Source organism: Gouania willdenowi, chromosome 11, assembly GCF_900634775.1.
Source record: "Gouania willdenowi chromosome 11, fGouWil2.1, whole genome shotgun sequence".
NCBI lineage: Eukaryota > Metazoa > Chordata > Actinopteri > Blenniiformes > Gobiesocidae > Gouania > Gouania willdenowi.
In genome coordinates, this window is record NC_041054.1 from 7,697,711 (window position 1) to 7,724,367 (window position 26,657).

The 26,657-nt window shown below is 35.6% G+C and overlaps 2 protein-coding genes across 10 annotated transcripts in view; one reads left to right on the forward strand and one right to left on the reverse strand.

Moving 5' to 3' along the window:
• Positions 1-4,988: 4,988 nt before the first annotated feature.
• LOC114472134 (uncharacterized) lies at positions 4,989-18,187 on the reverse strand. 2 transcript variants are annotated; one of them, XM_028461252.1, is made up of 14 exons: positions 18,129-18,187; positions 17,992-18,027; positions 16,979-17,109; positions 15,551-15,740; positions 14,481-14,611; positions 14,017-14,146; positions 12,878-13,002; positions 12,060-12,228; positions 11,098-11,228; positions 10,123-10,270; positions 7,565-7,695; positions 6,542-6,701; positions 6,302-6,432; positions 4,989-5,597 (listed from the first exon to the last, which is right to left on the reverse strand). In XM_028461252.1, exons 3-14 carry the CDS (start codon positions 17,105-17,107, stop codon positions 5,421-5,423), a joined length of 1,752 nt encoding a protein of 583 aa, XP_028317053.1. In that variant the 5' UTR covers positions 17,108-17,109; positions 17,992-18,027; positions 18,129-18,187; the 3' UTR covers positions 4,989-5,420. The 2 variants fall into 2 exon arrangements, with proteins under 2 accessions (XP_028317053.1, XP_028317054.1); XM_028461253.1 differs by lacking the exon at positions 18,129-18,187 and adding an exon at positions 17,315-17,376 and having other exon boundaries at positions 17,992-18,026.
• Positions 16,276-26,657, forward strand: part of LOC114472132 (tripartite motif-containing protein 46-like) — a 28,028-nt gene continuing 17,646 nt past the window's right edge. For 6 of the 8 annotated variants that reach the window (XR_003675062.1, XM_028461245.1, XM_028461250.1 and 3 more), the window contains exon 1: positions 23,714-23,983. Coding sequence is in view for 6 of the 8 variants with exons in the window: in XM_028461245.1 (XP_028317046.1) it covers positions 23,924-23,983 (60 nt within the window). In the remaining 2 variants the exon portion in view is untranslated. Of the gene's footprint in view, positions 16,303-23,713; positions 23,984-24,435; positions 24,508-26,657 lie in introns of those variants that run through there. The other 2 variants (XM_028461247.1, XM_028461246.1) reach the window with 2 other exon arrangements.

A 26,657-nucleotide genomic window follows, 5' to 3' on the forward strand; every position in this document is an offset into this window, starting at 1 on the left:
AAAGCAGAGGTTCTCAACTGGTCTCACCCTGAGACCCACATTTTGCCACGGTCATTAAATCGTGATATTTGTTTTTAAATTTTTTTTTTAGAATTCAACCAATCAAAAATTGAGTTTTTTCAAAAATTGCTGTTGTAAAGCTTTTTAAGAACAAATCTACTTTATTTTCCTGTGCAACATGCATTTCACAGCATGCCTGTCAAAAGAAAATTTTATTTCAAAATAAAAGACGAGTCCAACATGAGAGACATTAAGTATTTATTGATTTTTGACCAGCTGTCCGTGACACACTTTTGGGTCCCGACCCACCACTTGAGAATCGCTGGTACAGAAGATGGAAAGACGAGATGAGGCAGTTAGTCACAGAGCAAATGTTTGATCAAGCCGAAGAAGGACGCTGTATCCTTTATCCCGACTAATCATATTTACCCTACTGCTACTGTTGAATGATTTATGAAACAATAACAATGACATCTTCAGAATGTTTTTAAACAGGACCTGCTTAAATCTCCTTCAGTGCTCACTTTTCAGCTCAATTTCTTAGGAATTTATCAATTGAAATTAAAATATTCGGTTTTGGTGAAAACATTGGAAGATTTTAATAAAATAAAGTGTAACGACGAGGTGACGTTACTTATGGACTGTTACACTTATGAACTGTTGTAATTTAAAAAAAAAAAAAAGTCAATTGTAATACTGTGACAAACTGCAGTGCTTAATGAAATTAAGAGACATTTTTGTTGTATTGGTTTAATTAATTTATTGGTCAAATGGTGAAGCACATGGTTCAGGCCACAGGATTCATCTAGTGATAAACACAGAAAATACATTTCAGTTCATTGATAAATAACTTAGCAGTGACATGAAAGATAAAAATTAAATATGTTCTGGTATTTTGCATGTGATTGAAATGTGATCTTCAACAAAGCTTACCTGTGCATGCTCTCTTCCTCTTTCCTGAGGTGTTCGGGTAAAAGAATTCCCCGGGGCTTTTGGACACCATTTTATAGTTCCAGGTGGGAGAGACCAAGCAGAGACTAGGAACAGGGGAGCTGGATGTGTGTAGCTCAATGTAAATATGTAGTTTAATAATTTAGGAGATGTAAATAAGATTAATGATATTAATACAGGGTTAGTGTTTGTGATAATGTCTGTGAGGAAGTGTTTGTGTAAATATTTATGTTGTACTTTTAATATGCACATTATATGTCACCCCATGCTTGGTACAGGCTAATTAGTGGTACACCTGTATATAAGGACATTCATTCTGTTCAGTAGAGAGTGGAATGGAGAGGTACACTGTGCTTGTGGTGCAAACTAAAAAAAAAAAAAAAATAAACAGATAAACTGATGCATCAAAACCTGGAGCCTGGTTTCCTTATTGACTGCCTCCACTGCTACGGTTGATCCTTGACATAAAGATATGTAAAAAAACAAAACAACACTGTATCAGCAGACAGTTTTAGCTTTGTGGGGCCCTATCAGAGGCCCAGGGGCCAAATGCGGCCCCTGGGCCGTTGTAATTCAAAAACTTACGAGGAACACAAAGCCCAGTATGATGCACAAAATAACTCCAAAGGTACACAAAGTAACAACAGAAACACAAAGATTCCAGAAATACACAAAATGACTCAGAAAACATCCATTTAAACACAAAAAATAACTACAAAAACACACAAAATAAAAGCATATATTTAAAATGACTCCAGATGTACAAAAAAAAAATGCCAACACATTTTACACATAATGAGAGACTAATACACAAAACAACATCAGAAATACAAAAAAATGACTAAAAATGCACAAATTCAGAAAAAAAATTCAGAAAATGACAAAAAAATACACAAATTGACAACAAAAACACACATAATGACACCAAATCCCACACAAAATAACCCAAATACTGAAAAACACACAAAATAGATTGATCTTTTTTCTAAATGCTGCCGTGAATGTTAAAAATGATTCCCAATAAACTGCACAACTTTTAGCTCCAACTATTTTGACTTATTCCTCAAAAACATTATCCACAGCTTATGATTTTAACATGATTTTTTTTCACAGCATATTAGAGATACAGTAATTTACAGGTACATTTTCTTCTCCTCAGATGAAACTGATAACTCAGCTTTGGGGCCCTCTAGTGGCTGATGGAGCCTTGTGTAAATACATATAGTCTGCCTATAGCCACAAACGCCTCTGTTTACCACAGTTTTCAGCTGAGATAGAAAGAAAAGGCGTTTTCCACACGTGATTGATCCCTCTTTAAAATCCGCCTCATATGCTGGGATCATGAAGCAGATTGAATATTGGGAGCAAATGTTGGTTTTAATGCAATTTTGTACTAAACAGTTTTCACTTAATAAAACCAATATTTAATGCATTTTTCTCAAAGTCTGACTTACTACATAGATTATTTCTGATCAGCATTTGATGTCATTTCTAAATAAAACCTAAACATTTAAAAAAAAAAAAAAAAAAAAATCATATATTAAGTCCTGCAGTTGTTTGCGCTCTTTTTTCTATTTCACATAACGGTCAATAAAAGCTGCCGAAAGTTAATTCATGAATTATGAACACTGCACTGTTAATATTTGAGCTACATTAGAGGATCTTAGTCTTTAGTTTAGCACTCAGCACTGAAATCAGATGATCAATAGGTCTGAAAAATGGTAAATTACATTTTTATTAGGTATCATATGTGGGTATTTTTGTGATTTACTCATTGGGGAAAAATGTATAAAGTAGAGCTGGGTAATATATCAAGATTGAGGATATAATGAGATTTTTTTTCATAAAAGATTTAGGAAAAGACAATATTTGTTTAAATGGATATAGATTTATTTTAAAGCTTATGTAATAGTTTCCTCTCTGCACCGCCTCACTCCTCCTTCTGGCCTTTTTTTTTTTTTTTTCCAGGGTTCATTTGTGTACATTTTGCAGCTGCTAGTATTTTATTATATAGTGAAGGAACTTTATTGTTTTTAGCAGTATAGTATTCTCATGTTGACGTTGTGCAGCTGGCTGTCATTAAAGATGGCCTCCAGAGACGGTTTTTTGAGGAAGACTTTGTTGTAACAAAAATATTGACATTTATATTTTATATCACCTTTTTGAGAAAAAGAAATATCAAGATATGAATTTTGTGAGTTAGTAATTATTGTCATCTATAGCAGACATGCTGGAAACTGGTGGCTCAAGGGCCACATGTGGCTCTTGGTCTAATTTTGTGCGGCCCCAAAATAAAATACCAAAAAATGACTGAAAAACATACAAAATGACACAAAAAAGTAAACAGTCAAGTCAAGATAGAAAAATACACAAAATGACAATAAAAACTCACAAAATAGTACAAAAACATAGACAATGTCAACAAAATGACAGAAAAACACACAAACGGACAAAATAATTCACAAAATGGCTTTAGAAACTTTCAAAATGATAGAAAAAGTTCACAAAATGACTGCAAAAAAAGTAAACGGTGTGGAGAAAATTATAGAAAAATACACAAAATTACAACAAAAACTCAAAATATCATCAAATATCACACAAACAGACAACAGAATACGCTAAATGGCTACAAAAACTCCCAAAACAATAAACAGTCTCAAGAAAATGATAAAAAAAAATTGCAAAATGGCAACAAAAACACACAAAATAACTAGAAAAATAGACAAAAGCCTCTGTTTTTTTATTAGTGTTTCTTCTATAATGTCAGACAATCTCTTGTGGTCCCAACTCTGATAAACTTTTCCCATCTCTGATCAACAGTATGTTGCAAATATGACAAAAGTCTCCAAAGTTTTTGAAAGAAAACAAGGTTCAGCATTGGGTAGAAGAAGGTTGTTGGTTCGAATCTCACTCGGGCTTCGGTTATTCTTGTGTTTCCAAAGGGTTTTCTCCTAGCCTCCAGGCCTGTGTTAGATTGATTGGAATGTCTAAAGTTAGCAGAGGAAACCTCACTGTGGTTAGTCAGTGTGTGGAGTTTACATGGACTTCCAAATGTGAGTCATTATTTGCTGCCTAATTACAGGTCAGAGTGGATGTTTGTTGCTGAGCAGCTGCTGACAGCGCACTCACATTCTCCACTACCAGCCATGTTGTGATGGTGGGAGAAACTGGAGTAACTGGAAAATTCCACACAGGCCCTGAAAGGAAAGAGAAATCCAAAGCCAAGAGTTTCTGGTTGAATATGAAAGATGGTAAAAAAAACATGGACCCATTAAAGCACTGGTTCCTTTCCACTGATGGACTTTTTGGGGCAAAAGTAGAATGTACTGTATCAATGTCTGAAGGGATTGAGTGTGTTTTTTTTAACTTACTGTCATTTTGTTTTCATTTGATGTGTTTTGTCCTTATGGATGTTATTTTTTCTTTTATTCCCAATGTATGATGTGTGCTATATGTTCAACATGTTCTTTTACAAATAATAAGATATATTGTTTAAAAAAAAAAAACTAGATTTATATTTGAGAAAGTGAAAGTATAAAGAACAGTTGTTAGATAATGTATGTAGTGTTTTAATTGGAAAAAGAATAATAATGATTTAAGTTGGTTGAGCTTTCTGCCTCTTGCTACACTGTGTATCTTTTTCTGTGATATTATTGTCACTATTGATTAGTAGATCATTATATATTTGTATGATTTTTGTAGAAATCATACAAATATATATGATTTTATAAATATATTCTACAAAATATATGTAGAATATATTTTGTATATATACTAATATACATATTAGTATATATACTATTATGTATATTAGTATATACATATTAATGTATATTAATATACATATAGAATATGTATATTAATATGTATATACATAGTAATATACATATTCTATGTATATTACTGGTGTTTAAATAATTTGTTCTATTATTATTCTTTTATACTATCATTTTTTATTCATCTATTTATTCTTTAAGGGCTTAACAGGGAACTTGGGAAGGTTATTCTTAATAAAAAAAAAAAATACATTTAATCAGTCATTTTTTAAATATTTTATTATCACTAGACATTTCAGGTGACCCCATTTTATTTCCAGGCGACCCCACATGGGGTCACGACCCCAAGGTTGAAAAACGCTGCTCTATAGTGTGTTGGACAGGAGGAACCTTATGAATGGCTGGCAACAACATATTTTAGGAATCTTATCTTCTGGTTTAAAAAACAAAAATGGTTAGAAATATGTTTTATAAATACTTCATTTTTTCCTAGAAATGAGGACAATTTCACTGCCAAATCTGATCCTTGTGTACTGGCCTAATATTACCATTAATATGTGGTTAAAAACATCAAGTGCAGGACTCAAGTGTTTAAGATTAAAAGAAGATGATTCATTTCCTTTACTTTGTAATATATTTCCCATTATAGCCTCACATTGTGTATATTTAACAGGAATAAACATGTTTCTTCTCTTATTGTGCAGCAGCTTTTTCTTGCTCTTCACAGGCCTGCAGTTTGCGTCCACACACAGACACGATCAAAAACAGCGAAGAAGCAAACTGCATGAACTCAGTGAAGTCCAGCTTGTTGTCTTGATTGGTGTCCATTTTCAAAATAAGAGCATCAACCTCTGGGTCGCCCATCTCCGCCTACAGTTGAGAAAAGATTTAGACTTGGTTAGAAACTGTGTCGTGATTGGTGTAAACTGTGTTAATTGTTTGATTTTGTTCACATGTGACCCATCCAGTGGCCTGACACTCAATGTGTAGAATGTGAGTTTTTTCAAACTAAAATGTGCAATATTACAGAAGCGTATTGCATTCCTAAAGAAAAAAAAGGTGGTTTTTTGTTCTGAATTGATGAGATAAAAATGAGTAAATGAAAAAAAAAAAAATATATCACCCTGCTTTTCTGTTTTAATCCAAAATGTATTTTGGTTTTTCTAAATTGTTGATATGAAAAATAAGATAAAAAAAAAAAAAAAACAAGGATTTTGTTTGCGGTTTTTCAAAATGAATGAGATGAGTTTTTGTTGAAAATATTTTTACTTTTTCTGAATTTCCTATGAAAAACTTACCTCATCAAAAACAAAACATATTTCCCACAAAAACAGAAAATTAGCACCAATTTTCTTTCATTTACATATTTTTATTTCATTAACTCAGAAAAACAGAAAAACTTCTCCTAATTATTTTTTTTTTCTTTTTTTTGACTTATTTTTATCTCATCAATTCAGAAAAAAAAAAAGCAAAAGTTTTTCGTCATTGTGGAATGCAATAAGCTTCTGTACAATATTGAATAAAATGATTTATTATTGTATTGATCTGTTTTTTCCATGTTTGAAATGACGTACTTGTGTTGCTCCCAAAAACTCTTTCTCGAGAAGAATTTTCATCTCAGTGTTTGTCAAAGTCTTCCTGGTTGGATCTTCTTTAGCGTATTTTTTAAACGTGCGTCTCAGCAGCTTCAGCGTCTGCTTCAGGCCTGACAGAAGAGGAAGTTACTGCATGTAAATGACATTTTCAAAAATCCAATCTAATGAAACATTAAAATATGTATTTGATTTGTTTTGTTTTTTAACATTGGACCTCACCAGAGGTGGACTGCTCTGGGTGCTCTCGGCTCTTTATGGGGTTCAGAAGCAGACCAGCAACAAACACCAGGAACTCAGAAAAGTCCAGCTTGTTGTCCGTGTTGAGATCCATTCCTTCAGTGCAAGCAGTGACCACCTTCTCTGCCTCCTCAGTTTCAGCCTGGGTCAGGCACCGCAAGGGTAGAGGAGGAAAACAATTCTCAGGTCGTGTAGCTTTGTGTTGTTTGCTCGGTTCAGCTTTTCTCACAACAGGGGCCACACAAATGTAATTGTCTGATCCGAGGGCCACATTTTCAACATTCATTGACCAATCTGAGCATTAATACAAGACAGAACAAATTATTTTGTCTTTGTTTGATGTTTTTTAGTGTGGTTTTATGGTTGTTTCGTGAGTTTTTAGCCATTTTGTGTGTTTTTGGAGTTGTTTGTTTGTGTTGTTGGAGTTATTTTGTCAAGTTTTTGGTCATTTTGGGAATTCTTCTTGTCATTTTGTGGGTATTAGTTATTGTTTTCAGAGTTCTTATCATTTTGTGCAGTTTTTGGAGTCATTTTTTTGTAATTTTGTTCTTGTTTTGTGTGTTTTGGTTATAATTTATTTGTGCTTAAGTGGTTGTTTTGTGTGTCTGTTGTCATTTGTTTGTTTTTGTTGTATTTTTTTGTGCTTAAAGTAAGTGGTTGTGAAGTCCATTTGTGTATTTTTAGAATTTTTGTGATTTTGCTGTTACATTGTGATATTGTTGATATTTTGTGCATTTTTCTGCTGTTTTTAATATTGCTATTATGTTGGCCATCATATCCCTTACAATTTTTTTTAATTATAGTTTTTGGGTGATTTGTTTTGGGGGACACACAAAATTAAACTGAGGACCGCATGTGGCCCCCAGGCCGCTAGTTTCCTATTTCTTTCGTCCAGATTTTACCTGCGAAATCTGAAACATGTTTGTTGGTTGGCTTTTAAACTACATTAGCACACCTAATTCACGACTGTACGTGCTACAGGATTACAGAAATGACTGTACTCACTCCTTCTTCTGATATCCATTCCTTTAAAAGGAGAGTCTTCATCTCACACTTTGTCAAAGTCTTCTTGGTTTCGTCCATTTTAGCGTAACGTTCAAACGTGTCCTTGATCATGAACATTGCTTCCTCCAGGGCTGGAATAAGAGAATATGGAAAAATGTGAACGTGTGAATTTTGGAGGTTATTGCACATATCTATCCTGCATTTTATGGTATTTGAAAATGAGGTACAGCTTATATAAATGTTGATTTTATCCTCTAAACTCCACCTGAGTCAGACTGACCAAACCTTCTAACATAGGAGTCTAGATCAGGGGTGTGAAACTCTTTTTAGTTCAGGTTCCAAATACGAACCAGTTTAATGTCAAATGGGCTGCGGATTTTAGGTTGGAAAAAAAAAAAAAAAAGAACAATTTTAACGTCATTGTGCCCTAGTTTTCAATATCAGTTCAATTCACTTAAAAAATTCTTGATTTTGTTACCAATTTTTTTGTAATTTAGATTTAATTTGTGGAGTTAGATTTGTGGCAAAATTACAAATTCTTTCCACAATTTGCAATTAAAAATGACTGCGTTCATGTGATGTAAACAAAGGAAAAATGCAAACCACCCCAAAATATTATGGAGTTTCATTAAATGGGATTATTTGGTAATTTACACAATAATTCATGTTTTCTGTTATTTTTACTTTCTCCTGCGGGCCGCATTGGATGATCATAAGGGCCGGATTTGGCCCCAGGGCCTTGAGTTTGACACATGTGCTCTACATGCTCACTGCTCTTCACTGATTTAAGATGAAACCCCGAACAGCTCCCCAGGCGCCGCAAAAATGGCTGCCAACTGTTCCCCAAGGAATGGTTAGTCAATTTCTCCATTGTGAGATAATAAAGTATACAAACAAACAAAAAAAATATAGCAAAAAACACTTAATGACAGCCTTCATGACACCTTATTAATGCTAATGACTAGGGATGTAACAATTCACTCAACTCCCAATACGATTCGGTTCACGATACTGGGTTCACGATACGATTTTCTTACGATTTATTTAACAAAATGGGAATGTTGACAAATGACTGAAAAATATTCCTTTATTTTTTTTGGGAAAATACTGTACTATTTTCCTTTTATTTTTCATTGTCAAAAGAATCCCTTGATGAACTATTCAAAATGATGCAATTTAACTAAAAATAAATCTTGAATGAAATAAATAAAGGAATAATACAAATGAAGAAGAAACCTATTAATTTAAATTCTGGTTCTATAGTAAACAATTCAAAACTGCATAATAGTTCTTTTTCTTTTTAAAAGTGCAACTGAAAATGTATTTTGTGCCTTAACAATTGAACTTCAAAAAAAAAAACAGTCATTTTACTGTATTTACGTCAGATATTTGTTTAGACCAGCAGAGGGCGCTGGTAACCCAGTGGTCGGTTGGCATGCAGTTATTCCACCAGTGAAGAAGAGAAGCTATGCTAGCAGACAGAGCTAATAGAAAAACGTGACTTTTACAGATATTCACGTAATATTACAGATATTCTTTCGGTGCTAAAGGAGTAAAGAATCATTTATGAGCATGTTTAACAGTAAATGGCGGCAAGAAAGAAAACAGTAGCAGATTCCGCCCGTCACGTCCGCTTCTGGAAGGATTTGCTGCTTAAAAAAAGTACTGCGATTCAATTTTCAGAGCATCGATGTGAACCGTGGTACCTATGAATCGATTTTTAACTGCCTTACGATTAATCGTTACATCCCTACTAATGACAAATAATGTCAGCTTTATGTATAAAACATCAAGGAAAGTGTTACTGGTTGTTTTTCCTCAGCTATAACTTAATGATCTTTCGTCATACCTTTCATCGCAAACACCCACCGTCTGTGTAATGCCACCTGCTGTTCAAAATGATGTATTTTTTGTAAATAAATAAATTGCAATATACTAGTACTTGATAAAGTTAACCTATTACAAGACCTGATACTCATTGAATGCAATAGTGGCCTGTAATTTATTCTGTATTTTATGGGATTGGCCGCCAGGGGGAGACAAATGTGACACTGTGCAATAGTAACATTATTGTTTTGTTATTGTGAAAGTTGAGTTTATTTTATCGTATTCAAAAGTAGAAATTCTGCACTATTTTCACATAAAACGTTTCTTTTTCACTTGAAATGTAAGTTTAAAAAGTTTTTTAATCTAATATATCAACATTTGTTGTAACAAGCAGAGAAGAAAATAAAACCTGTCTTCAACTTTATTGCATTGAGCCTGAGTGTGTGTGGTAGAAGTATCGGTACACGGGTTTGGCAAGTACTCAGATTGAAGTATTGATACGGTATCGGTTTAAAACGTGGTATCGTGCATCCCTAGTTGTTACTTTTGTCTACTGTGTTAGATTAGTAAATTTAGTGCTACAACTTTAATTATATCTGCTAAATAAGCAGAAGCGAATTCATACTGAGACATTTGACACATTTAACAATCAAATCCTACAATTTATCAGGAAGAGGAAATTAAAATCAAAACATGTAGGCTGCTTTTCAAACGAGAGCGTGTGTACAAACCATTGATGTGCACTTTGGTTCCACACGTTCCAATGATCATAAACATCACACCACAAAACTTGAGGAACGCTGACAGGTCCAGTTTGTCGTTGTGGTTCTCATCTAGTTCTGCAATAAGAGCATCGATGTTCCGATTGGCCTCCACCCCCTAATGTTGGATGAAGATTGAAACCTGGTCATCATCTTTAATGCACTGAATGAATGAATGTGGCGATCAGATCTCTTCATGACCACGGGAATGACTTTAACTTCAAAAACAACATATATGTAGATTTCCAATTACATTAATTTAATTAGAAATAAAAATCCAAAATTGGACGAAAACACGCAGAGTTGTGACAGTTAGGTATATTCCGCATTAACTACAGTTTTTATTTTATCGCCTTTACAGCTGTTTATCCGCTTTTTCCCCAGATTGTTCACAGTTGTAATTATAAACTTATTTGGCATTAAGACTCACTTTCAAAATGTTCAAGTTCAAAACTGTAATAAACACCAAAATATGGTTCAGATATAATATAATATATGTATTAAATTGGCATTGTTCATTGCATTAGGAGCTGTTAGATTTCATTTCATTGGTGCTTTACAAGAGAAAAAAAAAAAAGAAAAAAGAAAATTTATTCTAGATTTTTTTTTTTTCATCCAGGGAACTTAAAACAATTAAAGTGGAGAAACGATGATTCAAAAACAAAATAATGTATATCATTAGAGGTTGAGAAAAGACCAAATTCTTTCAAAACTTTTTTGCCAATACAAACGCCTGTGGCCCACTGACAACAGGCCTCATGACCCGTTTTAAGGTCCCGACCCACCAACTGAGAATCTGTGGTTTACAGGAGGGGGGCTCCAAACTTGCATGAATTAAAACATAATGCTACTATATATATAATCCACTGAACACATCTAATGGAGCGTTATCACATACTGTACAGGCTTACATTAGAACGCACTGACACGTCACACATCACTCACTCTGTTCCTTGAGTGTAGTTCTCTCATAAGAAGTGTTTTCATCTCTCCCTTATTCATGGTCTTGTGGGTTTCATCACATATAGCGTACTTTTCAAAGGTTTCCTGGAGCAGGCAGAGGGCTTTCTCTATGCCTGGGGAAAGACAACGGAGGAATGAGAACTTCCATGATCCATATGTTATTAAAGATTGTATAGATCACAGAAACAGGCAGAGACAATGCTCAAATTAATGTCCTGATATGTGTTGAATCCGTGTATCATTCGTTCGTTCGTTTTTTTCATTATGTAACAAAAACATGAAAAACGGAAAAAAAAAAACACTCATTATTTGATATTTGTTTCCATAACCAAACTGAAAAAACGGAAAACGCCTTGTTTTTCAAATTCAAGCTCTTTTGCTTCGGTACAGAAAACAAAAAACGGAAAACGAACACCTTTATTCATTTTCTCTATTACCGATTTGCTAAAGTACGTGACCCGGAAGTGAAGCGTTACACATTCCGAGATATCTTTAGCTCTGCAACACGTAGGAGTCTCTAAATCCTCTGAAATGTCCGTGAGGAGGTTCTGTGCCCAACACCAGCTAAAGCGAAAAGGACATGTTTCGGATGCACAGTTGGAAGCAGCGATCTTGTCATGCCGAACTGCCGTTAGCATAACTGTTAGCGTCGGATGAGAGTACACTTCCGGGTCACGTACTTTGGCAAATGGGTAATGTAGAAAACGAATAAAGGTGTTCGTTTTCTGTTTTTTGTTTTCTGTAGCGAAGCAAAAGAGCTTGAATTTGAAAAACAAGGCGTTTTCCGTTTTTTCATTTTGGTTTTGCAAACAAAAATCAAATAATGAGTGTTTTTTTTTTGTTTTTCATGTTTTTGTTACATAATGAAAAACAAATGATACACAGATTGAATCGCCTGGCCCGACCTACAGGATTATTGAAGAAAGAAAAAGAGTTTTTAATACCTTGGCACTCTGTGGAAGAAGTGGGAGGGTCTGAGCTTTCTGGCAATTTTCTTTTACATTCTGCAACCACCGCCAAAAACATGCCTGAAAACTTGAGGAACTCTGGAAAGTCCACCTTTTTATCTCCATTGGAATCTATCATTGTCATCAGGCTCTGGTCCTTGGTCTCCTAATGTTAGGAAAAGACATGTTTGTAGCATAAAGATAAAATCTGTATTAGTCCCACAAAGGGGACATTTGATGTGTTTCAGCAGCAAAGGATCACAGCGTAATAAAAATAGCATGAAAAATAAAAAATAGCATGAAAAACATATACACATGCATGTTACATTTGTTTATTATTTCAAAACTCAAGGCATGTTATCAGTTGCTGAATACGACACCAGAGCCGTTTCTGGCTATATGCGAACGATGCAATTGCATAGAATCCCATAAACCACTAGAGGTCCTCGGCCTTATCTATGTAAAATGATATACACCTGTCTTTATATGTTAACATATACGTTAAATGATAATAATTGACTTGTCATCTTCTTCTCCATTATTTAAATTAACATTAAAAACTCAAGTTTGATTTATTGACTTATGGTCAAATGTTGTTTTCCCTGTATTCTCATGTTTTATCACTTTTTTTTTGCTTGAGGGTCTCAACTAAAGATGTTTGATTTAAATAGATGTTGTAATGATTATTTATCTGCTAAAGTATAAGTAATTGCAGCTGGGTTTTTTTTTTACTATAAGTCATGGATTAGGAATCCCTCCAAACATCATCTAGCATTCAGGGACACTGAAAGGTCATGATGTATACTTTATTTTACCTCAACAAAAAATTCGTTTTTCATGAGAGCCTTCAGCTCAGCGTTGGTCAAAGTCTCCTTGTTTGGATCCTCCACTGCGTAGCTTTCAAATGTGCCTTCGAGCACACACAGGGATTTCTCCAGGCCTGGAGGATAGAGATAAATGTGTAGAAACATAGATTTATTCCATACATTTAAAACAAAAGATCAACACTGAGGGGCGGATTCACTAACATCTGAAATAAAAAGTGGTAATCAAGTTGCTTCCCGAAATCCAGAATTCACCAAGATTGCAGCAACTACTATTTTCTGGTACTAAAACTATCACCGCAAACAGTTCCAGATTTCATGAATCGCATTGCTCCCCCTGGATAACTTTATTTGCATTTCCTCCTCCCATATTTACTATGCATATTCATTAGAGAAAAACAAGCTAAATGGAATAAGGGCGCATTCTGACGCTGAGTCCTGATTCCCTGGGCTTTGTTCTCCTTATTAGTGCGTGGAGTGACGTTTGCACACGTTTTAATAGCACTAAATCTTTTGTGAATCCACCTGAGTGTTTGATTGTGTTGTTATATAGTGGCTCGTCAATAGAGGGCGCTAAAGAGACGAAGGACGTGGTGGAAATCAGCAGTTTCGATTTTCTTTAGTAAAAATTAAAACGTAAATATTTATGTAAATCATCATTGGTCACTTGAAATTCACAAATTCAATTAAACTCCCAAAACATGCAGGGTCTTTTTTCTGCATATCCATAATTGTGATAATTTTGTATTTCAATTAATCGCAATAACTTTAATTTCTTCTCTAAAATCCTTTGCTTTCTCACGCATAATCCCATAGATTTCCTGCAAGTTACATTGCATTTAGGGAGAAAAGTGGTCCCAAATTTGAAGAATTATGACTTATCACTATAACGCATATAATATATAGTGTATTTTAAGTGACTTTTTTTAAATGTTTTTCCCCCCCACACATTAAGTTAATACAGTTTTAAATAAAAAATGTCAACAAATGACTGTAATTTAACATACAAAATGCTGCACAAAGAAAATGATTAAAAGTCCAGATTCATAAGTATTTTTATAGCAAGTTTTAAATCAATTTTAAGAAGAAATGAAGCAGAAATGCTAATGTATGTCAGGATTTCTGCACACCTGTGATCCTTGTGAAGTACCACAACATCCGACCAATGAATCTGAGAAACTCTGGAAAGTCCACCAGGTTGTCTTTGTTTTTATCCATGCTTTTAAAGAGAGCGTTCATCCTGTGGTTGCTTTTTGCTGCCTGATATTGAAAAAAATATTCAGACTTTGATCAGATACTGTTTTTTTTTTCTAAACAGGTTGAATCCTATAATGTATAATAATAAATAATAATATAGAAATCCCTTGATTTGAATATTAGAAAAACAAGTTATATACAGTGCTATAGCCAATATCTGTGTGTGCTAACCTGCATTTGGCATTTAAAGGCTAAAAAAAAAGAGGAAATCTTAATCCCTACCGCCTTTAACATGGTTGAGTAAACAGACAACTCACAAAAAGAACACATTTGTTGTGTATTTCTCATTTCATTCAACATTGTGATATTTCATTAAGGAACGTGAGATGTTACGTACATGTTTCATTTGAGATAATTCCTTTTTCAACAGCTGTTCCAACTCGGGCTTTGTCAAAGTCTTCTTGGCTTGATCTTTTTCAGCGTATTTTTCAAATGTTTCTCTGAGCAGAAGCAGTGATTTCATCACACCTGCAGAGAAAAAACAGGAAAACTGTATGAAGCTAATTAATTCATTACTTAAAAATAACGCATTTAAATGCTTTATTTGATTTTGCACTCCAAACAGCGCGGTATGGCTCCCAGTAAACCGATAACACTGATGCACAGACTGCGATACAGAAAGACAATTTCAAACTAAATTCATCAGCTTCATCAGTTGGTTTATTTATTTATTTATTTCATGCCACAGATATTTTAATTATTTTGTACGGAAGCGTAGAGCTGCCACAGGTGAAAATATATTTAAATATCACTATATTGTATGAATAATATAATTATATTGTACAAATAATATAGTATATTGTACAAACAATATAGTATATTGTACAAACAATATACTTAAATTGTACAAACATGATATTATATTGTACAAACAACATACTTATATTGCACAAACAATGTAGCATATTGTACAAACATGATATGATATTGTTCGTACAATATAATTTTATTGTTTGTATGTATGTTTGTAATTTTACATTGTAAATGTAAACAAAAACTTGATTTGTTTACATTTGTTTTCAAAAGTTTACAAAAAAAAAAAAAAATCCAGAAATGCACGACTATAGCTTACTTAAATTTAAGTTTGTGCTTTGCAAACAATGTAATCATAATATTCTTTATTCATGTTGGACATTTTGTTACGACTAATTTTGCTGTTTAAGCTCATTTGTTTTCATTGATTCAGTCATATACCAAAATCCATTTCAATTGGAAAAATGTTGCTTCCTGTGTCAAATATTATGCGATTAATTTAGATTATTCGAGATGAAATAATTAGAAAGTTTCTAATAACCACTAATAAATATTTGCACAATTACAGTGTCTAATAGATGGCAAATTTTTTTCTGTTGAGTTGACCTGAAGAGAAAGTTTAACAGAGGATTTAATAAATCTGTGTTTACATACCTGGGTTGTACTCATTGGAACTAGCAGGAGGGGGCAAGCTGCCATCGCCTGCCTGCTTTTTTGCCATTTTTGCTAATAAACGAAGTAACCCTCCAGTGAAGTGAAGAAACTCTGCAAGGTCCACTTTATTGTCCTGGTTTTTATCAAACCTTTTAATGAAATCCTCCATCTTTGGGCTTTCCATCATTTTCTATTGTTGGGACAAAGTCAGTATGGGTTAGACAATAATTGTTTGAATTTGAATCACATTTTGACTCACAACCAGTGTTGGGTAAGTTACTTTAAATGTGTAATATATTTATATTACTAGTTACTGTGATAAAAATTTAATATATTTGTTTTACAATATTACTGTTTTTTAAAATGTAACTGAGTTAAACTACTTTGAGTTACTTTTGGTCCAGGACACTAATTATATTACACTGATAGTGTTTGAATAACATTGCTCTGAGTTTTGTTTCAAATACTCTTTTTTTGTTCCCCTTAAAGGTGCAGTCTGCAACTCTTATAAAAATGCCTTTTGTCATATTAGCTAAAGCTGTCATTATGTAAGGACAGCTTTACATCAAACTAGTTTGTGTGAAAAAAAAAAAAAAAACTGCTCCTGCGGCCTTTGGCAGATTGCCAGAATGCACCACGAGCGAGCAAAAAGAACCAATCAGAGCCGAGCAGGATTGTGTTTGATGAACTGTCTGACAGCTGTTGCTCACAGGCCTCGCCCCTTCCCCAGAGCGAGAGCGCCGTCTTGACAGGTAAATACTGCTGCTTGATTTACATTATTTTTGATTTGTAATTGTTACACTAGAACTCTGTAGTGCATGTGTTGTTCGTGTGCGCGCAGCAGCCTCCGTGTGGGCTGCTGTAAGTGACACTGTGTTGCTGAGGTGTGTGCACATTGAGAGAGAGAAGTGCTGCAGTAATATGCTTTTAACAGAGCATGTCATATTACTGTGATGTTGCTGTCGGACTAACATTAGCTTGTTAGCTCCTCTGAGGGAGGGACTTTGGAAAGTTTGGAGGCAGGGCAAGAGTGCAGCAGGGAGGGAGGGAGGGGGAGAGAGGGATCTGAGAGTTGCGGACTGCACCTTTAAGTTATATTTAACTATAATGCTCATCTTTTTTCCTCAAATAATTTCAAACAGTGATAGAGCAACGCAAACATGCACTTCAAATAAATATGCATGTAACTTTACTTTAATTGTAATTCGTAATGCATTACCACTTTTCACTTTTGTGATGAGTTACACTACTGAGTTTCTTCAAAAAAGAATATATTACTGTAATATATTACAAAAATAGCTAGTTATTCCCAACACTGCTCACAACTTATATATTTGTATGAATATCCAGACCATTTTAAAATCAATTGACCATAGAAACAGTTGATAAATGATATTTGCAGATACGGATAAGTCAGATTTTACTCACAGTGTCCCCTTCGAAAATTTCTTTCACAACCAGTTCTTTCATCTCAGCAATAGTCAGGGTGTTCCTAGATTTATCCACCTTAGCATAGGCCTGGAATGTGCTTTTCAGCATCAACAGAGTTTCCTCCATGGCTGGAAGGAGAAGGAGAAGGAGAAATTCAAACACACACACACACATATATATATATATATATATATATATATATATATATATATATATATATATATATACATATATATATATATATATATATATATATCATTTTTAAAAACATAAATCTCTATATTTTTTCTTGCAACATGCATATTACAGACCCACTTTTGGGTCCCGACCCACCAGTTGAGAATCGCTGCTCTAAAGCAGGGCAACTGATTCAGTTTCAGGAGCCACAATCACCCCTTTAAAAACAAGCCATGCATGACCCAAATTAAGAGATATTTTCAATTTCAAAGAATTAGGACATGAAAAATAAGTAACAGATAAAATCAAATCAATCTTTATTTATTAAAAGTGCTTTTCATACTAAGAATGCAGCTCAAAGTGCTTTTACAAAGTTAAAAAACCCCAAAACAAAACAAAACATATAATATATATGTATATATAATAAATGATATATGTTAATATATGATAAATATAACATATTAAAAAAATAACATAATAATACCACAGTTTATCACATGAGTAGCGGTAAAACGACATTTCGTATAGTTTCTTTTTATCATTCTATCCAAATACTTTCACCCATAGGAAACTAAAACAGAAAATTATAATATTTCAATTTAAAATGATATTGGTAATTAAAAACTGCAAAACTCGCTGGGGGAAAAAAAAATTGTTGTTCATGTCTGACCTATAATTCATCAATGCAAAGATTCAAAAGATTTATTTATTTCATATATATTTTTAACATCACTGAGACATTTGCTGCAGACCCTAAACAATAAGATTAAATGCTGAAGTTTACAGTGTAGTATACAATAACTTTTTTGAAACGATTCAATGTGAAGACTCACTTTTGGAATGTGTGTCAGCGTCTGTGACGAAAGAGCCTGAAAATCCGAAAGAAAAGCCTTTAATACAATCACAACAAAAAGTTTGAGTGCAGATCTTTTTATGATTTCCATTATTATATAAAGATATTTGCTCCTACCTGGATTCAAGGGCGAGCTTGCAGAGTGGAATTATAGCAGCCAACGAAGGATTTTATAACTAAAGCCCCCCTCCCCCCAGTACTGACACACCCACAGAAACCAGGTGGGTCTGCTTAAACTTGGCACTGTCACACATGTCACGCACTAATCAATCAAACTTTTATTTGCAGTCATTGTAAAATAAATGCACTGCAAATGAAGAGTTGAGAAGCAGCTTCAGAATCTAGCGATATATAATAAAGTCTAGAACAGTAGAACAGACATCGGCAACTGGTGGCCCTCAGTCTAATTTTGTGCAGACCCAATGTAAAGGCATGCACTAAATGACTCAAAGCACAGAAAATGACTGAAAAATATACAAAGTGACAACAAAACACAAAATAGAAGAAGAATAGACAAAATTGCACTTAAAATACAAAATGAGAGAAAAATGCACAAAATATCTGTGAAAAAACACAAAAATCTGCCCCAAAATGTGTTAGATCAGGGGTCTGCAACCTTTACTCTCAAAGGAGCCATTTTGCCTCATCTCACCTGGGTTAAAGTCCTCCTGGAGCCGTAAAAATACCTTCTAAATGAAGACAGTACAGTGTATTAAATTCTATACAGTTCAAATGATAGAGAATTATGTTTGATTTCATTTGATTTATATTGATCATGTAAATGGCACCTTAAAAACAGTTTAAGATAAAATAAAATAAAATAAATTAACGTCAAGAAATAACAATAAAACAGTATCTTGCATCTTCAAATTCGTACGCATCTCAGTTTACATGAGCACAATGTTATATAAAGAAGATTTTCTTAAATTGACGAATTTAAAGGGGCAGAAAAGTAACTTGAAGTTTAGTAACGCATGTCAACACATGTTAATTGCTATTTTTTTTGCCACACATAAAACGTGCATATTTAGCTGGCACATTGGCGGTTAAATTAATCTGTACCCGCACAATTAAAATCTGTATTTTCTTCCAGAATAGTGTTTTTGTTGGTTTAATTATCTTACCAGGGATTTAAAACTTAAGGTTCGCCACAGGTGCAGGAAAGTTGAAGGTCTGTAGATGTTCCAGGAGGTGACGTAGGAAGGTGCTGAGTCACTGCACAATGTGATTTATTTTAAGGTTAACAAATTGTTATAGCATGATTTTATTTGTCATTAATCATTAATAGCCTCTGTAAGAAAATAACTCTTTATTTCAATATTTTTTTTAAAGCTATAGGGAGCCATTGCATAAGAGTCAAAGAGCCACATGAGGCTCTAGAGCCACAGGTTGCAGACCCCTGTGTTAGATTCTTAATGCTGGCATGAATTCTCATATCGTGGCCTTCCAATCAAAAACTCACATTTTCGTGGCCCCCACTATGATCAAAGTTTCCCATCTCTGGTCTAAAATGTAAAGCATCCTATTGGAGGTTATGTTTCTTATCATATTCATGCAAAAAACAAAACAAAAACAAAAAACAATGAAGTATGTTCATTCAATCTGAATGTGAAAAAGGCAGTTTATGCAAATGTTCGATGAGGTTTGTTTTTTTTACAAACAATCAGTGACGTGCCGTGAGCACTAGGGCAGGGTAGGCAGGGCGTTGCAAATCCAGACCACCAATGTCAACACCAATGACAATTCCATATGTTTCTGCTGGCAAGTGTTAATTCAAATCAACTTTATTTGTATAGCGCAATTTACAACAAATATCAATTATCAAAATATAAAAATTCATAATCGTAAACAAAAAACCCAACAAGATCCACATGAACAAGAATTTATCCATCTAACAAAATCAACATCGTAAAACACCATTAAATAAACATAAACAATTATTTAATAAAGCCTCCATACACTCCCAACAAGATATATCTCATGACGCAGCAGCGCATCCGTTGTTTGTGTTGGAAACACAGAAACACAGAGAAAATGACAACAACAACAACTCAGAACATCCTCAGTGAGGAGCATTCACAAAGTAAATTGTTCCTTTGCTGAAGGTCTGGTAGCTCAGGTGTTGGTCTCCCATCTTTTAAAAGCTGTTGTTTTTTCCTTAAAAGAAAGTTACTTTATCATCTCTAGCGCTGTCATCCTGCCTGTAGTGTTGTCCCGCCCACTAGCTAGAGAACGTAGCAGCAGCAGTCACGTGATATCTATTCACTTATGCACTCTGAACGTACATATAGCGTTTAGCGTAGCACGGTTATGTAAATGGTTTTCATCTTGGGGAACTAACTGCACATGCACAAACACATAAAAACACACTATGGGAACCGAGGCAGATCAGCAGTGTGCTTTTGGGAGGGGGTGTGGCCTCCTCCTTCCACTTAGCGTAGTGAGACCAGCGATGTTTAGTCATTTGGGCAAAATGCTGACACTTTCAAACTTGTAGGTACTGTAGGCTATTGGAAATGGAAAAACAAATAATTTATCATTATATTATAATTAAAACAAATAATCAAAATATCAATTCACCCTTGGGTTGGCACTGCCTACCTTGCCTACCCTGACTGCACGCCAAACAAAGTGTCTTTGACGCACGCCAAACAAAGTGTCTTTGATGTTTCTCAGAGTGTCAAATGTGAACACGAGGAGCTGGTTTAGGAAATGATGGATTACTGTTGAAATGAGTTTGGCTGTAAAATAAATTCTTTTGAGCCGTCAGTCCAGTTTATGATCAAAGAACGTGATTGAAAGACGCAAACTTCAAACTGTCACATGATAATTATGGATTTCATAAGTCATCAAAGAGATGGCAGCACAAAGCCTGTCCCACATGAAAGACAATGGAAGAATCTCACCCTCGAGTGACAATGAAGACACCGACAGGAAAGAACATAAAATATGTGAATACGCCTCACTGAATGGTACATTGACCTGTTAAAAAAAAAACCCTTTCAATGTCAGCATCATCATCAGTTTGCAGACAAGGTAAGATAATGAGGGGAACTGAGAGCTAATGTTTTTGTTATAGAACATCTACACATGATCACTGCTCTTCACTAAAAGCATGACTCAGGTTATGGAGAGGCTAATAAACTATATAGAAATATAGAAACGATCAGAACTGTCCAGGAAAATTAGAGAGTGAAAAAGATTCAATAAAAGTTTTCCTAGCAAGAGTCAACAAACACCAGGCCTCGCTTTGTAAAAATAATAGGGATGGGGCAATAGATAGAGCTAACGATACAATATGACAGGTGATAATGGCCTCACAATAACTATATGATACATTATTCTGGTGAGGGAAAAACACAAAATAAAATACTATTGGAAAAATATCACTGCTTATATTTGACTTTACTTCTGGACATACTACATTTACTGGTACTGGCCACCCTGGTAAAGCCATGTTCTAGATCCTTCCCTCCGGGAGAAGATAGAGTTCATTGAGATGCAGGACATCTCGCCACAATAACAGCTTCTTCCCACAAGCTGTTATTAGGCTGAACAAAGCACTTTGAAGGCTGTTCTTGCACTTTTATTGTTGTATTGTTTTAAATAGGGTGTGTTTTTATCGCCTCATTTCATAGTGTCAAATGTTTCCCTTTACTGTGTTATTTTATTTAGTCTATTTTGGCGTTTGTTGTTGCTGTCTCTGGTGCATACTGGTGGATTTTTGCATAAGTATTCCAATGTGGGTTTTTTTCACTACTAATGGCAAATAAATTGAACTTGAACTTACACTGGTTATAACCTTTTCAACTCAATAGGAATATAATAAAATAAATGAAATGAACAATAACAGCGATTTTTCCTAATTAAAATGCAAAATGTTCCACTCTGTGCAAATAGAACGCTTAAACAGAAACGGACAATTCATGGCAGTCTAAGATTCAAACCAAATCATGTCATCATTGTTCTAATATATCACAATCAGAATCAGAATCAGAAGAGCTTTATTGACCAGGTACAGTTTAGAACAATACGAGGAATTTGACTTGGTAGTTGCAGTGAAAGAAGACACATCAACACACCGGAGCAGCCATTTGCGGCGCCCACATATTTAGGTGAAAAAGGGATCAACAACAGGAGGAGAGGAGGGGTGAGGGGGAAAAAAAAACTGCCAGTTTGAAACTGATTTCCCAAAACAGAGAAAGCAGTGTGAAACCAGGAAAAAAACCGCCTCCGCAAACATAAATGTAAGCATGACACAGTCAAACAACTCGAGACAAGGCATGTGGGAAGGTTTGGGTTGGAGGTTGGCTGGGGGAGGGCGTCAGGTGGGAAGAACAGCAGGATTCCAGCCATTTGGGGACATGGGCGTGCTGCCAATGGGCGCTGCAACCACGCCTCCATGCAGCTGCGGATGGGAGGTGGGGAAAGATGGCCAACGAGGCATTTGAAGTTGAAGACCTGTAGCTGCGTTACTGATAACCAGATGACGTGTGGAAAAGTTCAGCATCAACAGTTCCTGGTGGGAATGTAGGGAAGGAGCGGGGGGAGGGAGTGGGGGTAAGAGCCGCCGTCTGCAGAAACTTCCTGGTGATAAGAGTTGAGACAACCTTGGCTTTAGCCTTGGCTAGCTGGGGAGCTTAAAGGGAGATAAACAATGTGATTTGATACAGAATATGTCAATTTCCAATAGCCTTCTGTCCTGGGTCTCTCTGCTGTAATCCAATGAGTGGCCTAGTTTCCACTTCCAAGCCGGGTCTCCAACTTCTCCCAGTTGTTATCCATAACGCGTAGACGATCCAAAAGCAGCTTGCTTTTGATATTTATCAACACATGAGTCTGAGTGTTCAGAGCAGCTGCTACATCCTTCAGAAATCACCGGCAGCTTTTCCAAAACAGTCGCAAGCGTAGTACGGACTTTTCGATAGATTAGGAAGCCACCAGCTCCGATCAGCAGCATGCCTACTATCATTATTCCAATCATGTAGATGTCCTCCACGTCTTCCACGGAAAGGATGGACAGACACACAACTCGCCAAGGGTCAAGTGTGTATCCAGCCGCAAACGTCCCGCTTAGACATCGGGGTTCACCATCCCAGGTTCTTTTCGTCGAAAAAATCTGATCGATAGCACTGAGAGACCAACTAATTAATTCCATTATTCCGGTTTTGGATGAGTTACAGAGAGAGGCTCTTGTTAGGCTCACAAGACCAGACAAAGCAGCAGCTGGGAGAGAGATAAGAATGGAAGGGAGGGAGAAACAGAGAGTGCGACTGTCCTCGTCGAGAGAAGAAAGAAGAAGCTATATATATATATATATATATATATATATATATATATATATATATATATATATATATATATATATATATATATATATATATATATATATATATAGCACATTTGAAACATGAGACATGTCAACAACACAAAACATGTATTCTCAAAATACTTTATTTTAATGACACATTTAACCATATGATGAGCCTATTCATAATTAGGTTCATTTCAGATGTAACTGATCATGTGTTTATATCTATAGATTTTGGACATTATGCTGAGGTTGCAGGTTTTCCAGCCTCTGGGCAGGTGGCGGGATGAGGACTCAACCACCATCAGTCATCTGTTATTTTCACCATGGTCACACATGGAACAGCTTTACCAAAAGCACATTTATTTATTTCATTGATATTAACCCGCTGAATGACGCGTACGTTCTTGTTCTTTACGTGCGTAACGCGCGTTCCCACCGTCTGCGCGTCTTTGGGAATCAGCAGCAAACGATGAAAGGACCAAAGCGGAGCCACAGTTGTCTGGTTTTCCTGTTGGTATGAGATCAGAGGAAGAGGATCAACAACACACACTGGGAACAACCAGATGATGGAGACTGATGGCGGACGACGGCACTAAAAATGGCAGAAATGGATTTTAAAACGGCCACGTCTGCGATGGAGGCTTTGGCTCGGATCAGCGTGAGTGTTTATCCTCCTATTAACCACCGGTGAACGGAAATGTCGTTGTTTGTAGCCTATTTTCACACTGTACGTTAGGGAAACGTGTGAAACCAAAGCATGTGCGGCTTTGATAAACAGCACCGGTGTGTGCGCTGAGAAACAGCAATTACAACCAGCTTCTTTATTACAATAATAATAATTAAACACATCGCAGATGTCAAATAGCAGAAGGGAAAACAGACTTTCTCATTCGTGGGTGTGATAGGATGCGCGTTTCCATGGAGACGCGATGCAAAGATGAGGGAGCTGCTGATTCGGCACACAGGGGGTTAAAATAAAAAATAGCACATCATAGGCTATAGTTGGATTTCAGACACGATGGACTGAGGCAAGGCCTGCGGGTGCACAGTGTGCACACAGCCCGTAGAAAGACCCCCCACCTCCCCCTCACCCCTCCCACCCCACTCCACCTCCTCCTCCTCCTCTGCTGGAAACACGCTCACACACAGCCTACTGTCATGGCGCCCAGATTCCAGGTGAAGGTAAGTGCAGCCAGCAGCCCACAGGCCTCAGCCTCAGCATCATCATCATCATCCTCATCATCATCATCATCACCGGGAGGCTGAAAAGCATCCCCTCCTGCTGTGTTCAGTTACCGCAGCAACGCAGAGCTTTAGCCTGAATGTGATGGAGGAGCAGATGGAGACATCCAGGCCGGTGCTGACATTGGGGAATGACACAGTGAATCTAGACAGTGAAGAAACATGAACGAATGTCTATTCATCCAATTTGACAGATCAGGTCAAGGTCACTTTTTCCTTCTCTGAAATGTTTTACTCCATTTGACTGAATGATGTGACTAGTATTTAGTGCTGCTGATGAGGAAACGCCTCCCTTTTAATGATCATAGCTGCTAATTATGCAGAATCTGCATGATTTACGCTCTGCAGTGACAAACTGACCTGATGCTCACATCACATCACCACATCACATTATAAAAGGGAACCATACAGACTCTGTTGGTTGTTGTTGTGTGTTAAAGACATCTGAGATGAAAAAGAAGGAGTTTGTTCCATGTAAAGTGGGAAAGCTCCTACTTTATGAGTACAGTTTGTGACTAAATAATTAGGAAATAATGCACAACTGTCGCTGATCAAGAAAAACCAAATAACTCAACTTTTGCCAAAGGACGACACAGGAAAAATGCATGGAGAATTAAAAAAATAAAAAATAAAAAATAAAATGTCTCTATTAGCTATAATTTAATTTAAGGCTTGGTGAATAATATCTGTGAGACAATAGCAAAAATGTATCTAATATCTAATACATCCCTATATTATTTGACCCTTTAAACCTCAATTTCCAATATGTTTGAATGCGTTTGTATAGTCTTTTGGAATTTTGTTGTGAATTGTATTTGTTATTTCAAAATCCTCCGATATTTTTTGTTTACTTCCAATAACAAAAAAACTAGTTGATGTACTTAATTTGTGCAATAAAAGATTAGGGGTGGGGGAAAATATGGATTTACGATATATCACAATTTTTTTTTCACGACTATATTAAATTTTCAAATTGATATACTGTATCTTCCCAGAATCAATTTATATATTTACTTATTTATTTGACCATGTCGTGTCGGCGTATGTGGTCATAGGTTCACTGCATGTATAGTGTAGGGCACGTACCGCTACCTCCATGTGCTATTATCTTATTTCAATAAATCAATATCGCAATGTAAAGCAAATCGGCGCCCAAGTATGGTGATAAAATCAAATTGGGACACGTGCACATCGTCCCAGCTCTATCAGACATTATATAGAGTACTCAGCAAACCAGTGAATGTTACCTGAGAACATGCAAATAACACATGTCTGTTGGTGAATGCACAACCAATTACTGCTTTGTGTGTGTATAAACTATTTATGTGTGTGCGGTCTTCCTCGGTACAGATGAAATAAAACCTAAAGTTTAACTTCAGACGTTCCTGATTAACATACAGCAGTGGTTCCCAACCAGGGGTACATGTACCCTAGGGGTACTTTAACACATTGCAGGGGGCACTTGGAAACATTGATGAATCTATTTCCAACATGCTGAGTCATATTTAAGCCTATTTCAGACACTGTACATGCTCATCCAACATGTTTTCCACCAGTTGACAATAAACAGCATTAATGGAATAAACAACATTGTGGCCTTAATATCCTAATAAATTGTTACTAACATGTTACACACAATTACTAAAAATGGAGGTAAATATATTATTTGATGTACAATAATTGTGATGCACGAAATTGATATTTAGTGTGCGTTAAATGTACAGGTTGACATTTTCATGCTGTAAGAGATTTCAGAGACCAACATAGTAACAACATGTAAATAAAACAAGAAAGGTTACTGAATTGGAGTGACGAAGGGGTTCTCCTGATCTGAAAAGAGGCCTCGGGGTGTACGTGTGACAGAAAAAGTTGGGAAACACTGACATACAGCACAATGTTAGTTCCAAATACGCCTCATAATAAAATAATAGGAAGAATAATAGCTGACAAACTGATTTATTAATCAGTGCAGCACTAAGCAGGCTGTAATTCTTTCACCTATTACTAGTCACTCATTAATGGGGTCATTAATGAGGTCATTCCAACTGTCATCGCTGTGTGAAACCAACTGTGATTTCAGCTCCAGCTGC